A 5,000-nucleotide genomic window follows, 5' to 3' on the forward strand; every position below is an offset into this window, starting at 1 on the left:
TCCCATCAACCTTCTGCCCATCCCATCAGCAAATCCCATCAGCCCCCTGCCCATCACATCAGCCAATCCCATCAGCCCATCCCATCAGCCCTCCCGTCAGCCAATCCCATCAGCCCTCCTGTCAGCCAATCCCATCAGCCAATCCCATCAGCCTTCTGCCCATCCCATCAACCAATCCCATCAGCCCTCTTCCCATCCCATCAGCCAATCCCGTCAGCCCTCTGCCAATGTCTGCATACCTAACAGCTAATGAAGCACTGCCATATGATCATTTTTCATTCACTTTTTAATTAAACGAATTCAACCGGCAGACACTGCGGCCCTCCAGGACTGGAGTTAAACCAGCAAACACTGCCGCCCTACAGGATTGGAGTTAAACCTACAAAAACTGCAGCCCTCCAGGACTGGAGTTAAACCTGCAGAAACTGCGGCCGTCCATGACTGGAGTTAAACCAGCAGACACTGCCGCCCTCCAGGACTGGAGTTAAACCTGCAGACACTGCCGCCCTTCAGGACTGAAGTATAAGACCCCTGATCTAGACTATTTTATACTACAACATGATAATCTAGATTGTTGCTTACTTCAGGTCATTATTATGTGTGTAGTGTATGTCACGTTTGTTTAGGATGTGTGCAGATTGCGTGTATTGCGGTACCCTGTACATGGCGAATGTCAGCGTGCTCAGTGCTGCTGCTGGTCTGCCGGTCAGCCTGCTCAGAAATCTTGTTTTTGAGCCGTTGAATCTCACTGCGCAAGTCAGCGATGATGCTGGTGTACTGAGCGATGTGGTACGACACATTCAACAGGTTCTTCTTCACCTACACACAGGCACACAAACATTACATTTATTTAAAGACATTGTGATCCAAAGCGACGTACAAAAGTACATATCATGGTCATTGGACAATTACAAAACACAGGTTCAATAAGGTACAAACACACACACAGACAGCCACATAATCACTTTTCACTTTAACTTTAGAGCACACTCACAGAGCCTTAACCGCTGTGCTACACTGAGTAATAACCCCAGAGCCTTAACCGCTATGCTACACTGAGTAATTACCCCAGAGCCTTAACCGCTATGCTACACTGAGTAACAAGACCAGAGACTTTAGCGCTATGCTACACTGAGTAACACACCCAGACCTTTAACCGCTATGCTACACTGAGTAACAAGCCCAGAGCCTTTAGCGCTATGCTACACTGAGTAACAAGCCTAGAGCCTTTAGCGCTATGCTACACTGAGTAACAAGCCCAGAGCCTTTAGCACTATGCTACACTGAGTAACAAGCCCAGAGCCTTTAGCGCTATGCTACACTGAGTAACAAGCCCAGAGCCTTTAGCGCTATACTACACTGAGTAACAAGCCCAGAGCCTTTAGCGCTATACTACACTGAGTAACAAGCCTAGAGCCTTTAGCGCTATGCTACACTGAGTAACAAGCCCAGAGCCTTTAGCGCTATACTACACTGAGTAACAAGCCTAGAGCCTTTAGCGCTATGCTACACTGAGTAACAAGACCAGAGACTTTAGCGCTATGCTACACTGAGTAACAAGCCCAGAGCCTTTAGCGCTATGCTACACTGAGTAACAAGCCTAGAGCCTTTAGCGCTATGCTACACTGAGTAACAAGCCCAGAGCCTTTAGTGCTATGCTACACTGAGTAACAAGCCCAGAGCCTTTAGCGCTATGCTACACTGAGTAACAAGCCCAGAGCCTTTAGCGCTATGCTACACTGAGTAACAAGCCCAGAGCCTTTAGCGCTATGCTACACTGAGTAACAAGCCCAGAGCCTTCAGCGCTATGCTACACTGAGTAACACACCCAGACCTTTAACCACAATGCTACACTGAGTAACAAGCCCACAGCCTTTAGCGCTATACTACACTGAGTAACAAGCCCAGAGCCTTTAGCGCTATGCTACACTGAGTAACAAGCCCAGAGCCTTCAGCGCTATGCTACACTGAGTAACACACCCAGACCTTTAACCACTATGCTACACTGAGTAACAAGCCTAGAGCCTTTAGCGCTATGCTACACTGAGTAACAACTGTATAATGAGATATGCCTGTGAATTAGACACTGGTATCCCCTTGCCCACCACAGTTCCAGTCACTGGATCATACCAAAATTAGAGAAAGGGGGGCCAGGCTCACCCGTGTGCGGATACTCTTGGCACGGTCAGCGTAGGTCAGCGTGTTCCGTGACTCCTCAAACGCCAAAGAGGCGGGGCTAATGTGTGCGATCATCACTGTACGGCTGTTCCCGCCCAAAGAGTCCTGCCAATCAAAGAGGAGGTAGGAGGGAATCTGAGGAATGTGCTGGAACACAACATGGAAAACCACATCTGGGAACCTGCTGCAGACAACCTACAGCGGGAGGAGTCTCCACATCAATCAGTCAATCAAACAAAATCTTTTTGCTTCTCTCTTTACTCTTTACTTATTTTTGCACCCAAGAAGGGGGGGGGAGAAGGTGTCCGCTAGCTGTGTCTTTACTTGCGTATACCTGGAGCAGGTGTGTGTACTGTGAGCAGGTGTGTGTACCTTGTGCAGGTGTGTGTACCTTGTGCAGGTGTGTGTTCCATGAGCAGGTGTGCATACTGTGAGCAGGTGTGTGTACCTTGAGCAGGTGTGTGTTCCATGAGCAGGTGTGTGTACCTTCAGCAGGCATGCATACTGTGAGCAGGTGTGTGTTCCATGAGCAGGTGTGTATACCTTGAGCAGGCGTGTCAGCTTGCTGTCTCTGTAGTTGACATATTTGTTCCCATTCTTCTCACTCAGGGCGTTTATGCAGTTCCCTAGAGCCAGGAGACTGCGATTAATGTGCGCCCCTTCCTTTAACCTCTGACCCCTGTTCTGTGTCTGAGAGAGGGGGAGAGAAAGTGAGAGGGGAGAGAAGGTGAGATGGAGAGGGAGAGAGAGACAGGGGGCAGAGAGAGTTTGAGAGTGAAAAAGAGAGTGAACTCACTGTCACTGAGCAGGACTAAAAACTGCAAGTGCCTGTGACTCCAATCTCAGTCCTTCAGGGCTGAGAACTGCTGGTTTTCCACCTGCCCTTTACCTAGGAGTCAGGTGTGAAGACAACCTGGCCAATCAGTAACACTAATTTTTCAGTTAGTTACCTGGGAGAAAAGAAAATCTATGCTGGATTTGGATTCAAGGGCCAGATTTGAGTATCCATGGTGTAACAGAATGTAAGAACACGGAAAACCAATCAGGAAGATGTCTTTCGGACCATATACCAGAGTCAGCAGGTGAGGAGAAGAGTTTAGACTTCGTATGGCTGGACAAAGGCTGAAATGATGGCTGTTGGCCAGCAGATGGCGCCGTAGTCCAGTTTAGCATGCCCATTTGAATTGTGTTCAATTCTCCTCTGTGTCTGAATTAACAGACGGCACACATCCCTGTTCTCACACAGGCATAAGCAAATGCACCCCGAGGCTCCTCCCCCAGAGACCCCACAAACAGGCCTGTCTCCATAGTGGCAACAGGCTGGGCTGGTTAAGCTTTTCAGCCGTTTCCATGGAAAATAAGCGCTGTCCCGGAAAACACGACAGCACTGTCCACAGGCAAACGCGCTATTCAGTGCACCTGGAAATAAGATCTACACATGGCAGCGCTGCCTCGCCCCATACACACCACCTGCTCTTGCCCCATACACACCACCTGCTCTTGCCCCATACACACCACCTGCTCTTGCCCCATACACACCACCTGCTCTTGCCCCATACACACCACCTGCTCTTGCCCCATACACACTGCCTGTCCTTGCCCCATACACACCACCTGCCATTGCCCCATACACACCACCTGCTCTTGCCCCATACACACCACCTGCTCTTGCCCCATACACACCACCTGCTCTTGCCCCATACACACCGCCTGCTCTTGCCCCATACACACCGCCTGCTCTTGCCCCATACACACCGCCTGCTCTTGCAGGTAAAACCCTGCACAGGCTCCCTTTTACTCCACAGTTCAGAGCCTGCTGGGAAACTCCACAGGGAGACATAAAATGTTTCCGTGGTGACAGGGACTGATGCTACTTTTACAGTGATTGATTTCTTCTCATATGTTAAAATGTTGCCTTTTTCAATGATAACCTGAGTAGCTACTGGTAAGTTCAGTTAATACACACTCATGCAAACACTCATACACACACACACACACATACTCATGCACACACTCATACACACACACACACTCATGCACACACTCATACACACACACACACACACACGCACACAGACACACGCACGCACACACACACACACGTGTGAGTATACACACACACACGCACGCATACACACATGCATACACACACGCACCCAGGCGCATACACACACACGCACACAGAAACACACACGCACGCACACACACACATGCACACACACACACACACGAATTCACACACACACACGCACACACACACGTGCACACACACACACACACACACACACACCACACGCACACACACACACACCCTGTACCTGTGAGGCACGCTCAGACCCGGCCAGGTCGATCATGAAGAGGCGGGCGAAGCGGACCTCCTGCAGCACGTCTCTGCAGCGACTCTGCTGCCGCACGGCCACCTGCAGCACCGCATGCGAGCGCGAAGAAGTCTGATTGGCTGCTGTGGGCTCCTGCGTGCGCTGTTTATTCCCCTTCATCAGCAGCTCCATGATCTGAGAGATCATCATCACCATCACCACAATCATCATTATCACTGTCATTAGCGTCATCATAATCATCATCATCGCCACCACAATCATCATCGCTATCATCATCATGGCCATCATCGTCATCATCACCATAATCGTCATCATCATCCTCCTCATCACCACCGTCATCATCACTGCCATTATCATCACTGTCATTGCCATCATGGTCATCACTGTCATCATCATCTCCATCATCATCAATGTCATCATCAACATTGCCATTATCATCAACACTGTAATAATCATCGTAAACATTACCATCATCACCAACAT

At 49.5% G+C, this 5,000-nt stretch overlaps 1 protein-coding gene across 3 annotated transcripts in view; it reads right to left on the reverse strand.

The window, feature by feature from the left end:
• Positions 1-5,000, reverse strand: part of kif19 (kinesin family member 19) — a 46,171-nt gene that overhangs the window by 12,321 nt on the left and 28,850 nt on the right. For all 3 annotated transcript variants that reach the window (XR_004763029.1, XM_035397811.1, XM_035397801.1), the window contains exons 7-10: positions 4,497-4,691; positions 2,722-2,868; positions 2,161-2,283; positions 657-819 (exon numbers count right to left, since the gene is read on the reverse strand). Coding sequence is in view for 2 of the 3 variants with exons in the window: in XM_035397811.1 (XP_035253702.1) it covers positions 657-819; positions 2,161-2,283; positions 2,722-2,868; positions 4,497-4,691 (628 nt within the window). In the remaining variant the exon portion in view is untranslated. The remainder of the gene's footprint in view (positions 1-656; positions 820-2,160; positions 2,284-2,721; positions 2,869-4,496; positions 4,692-5,000) is intronic.

This window comes from Anguilla anguilla, chromosome 2 (genome assembly GCF_013347855.1).
Source record: "Anguilla anguilla isolate fAngAng1 chromosome 2, fAngAng1.pri, whole genome shotgun sequence".
NCBI lineage: Eukaryota > Metazoa > Chordata > Actinopteri > Anguilliformes > Anguillidae > Anguilla > Anguilla anguilla.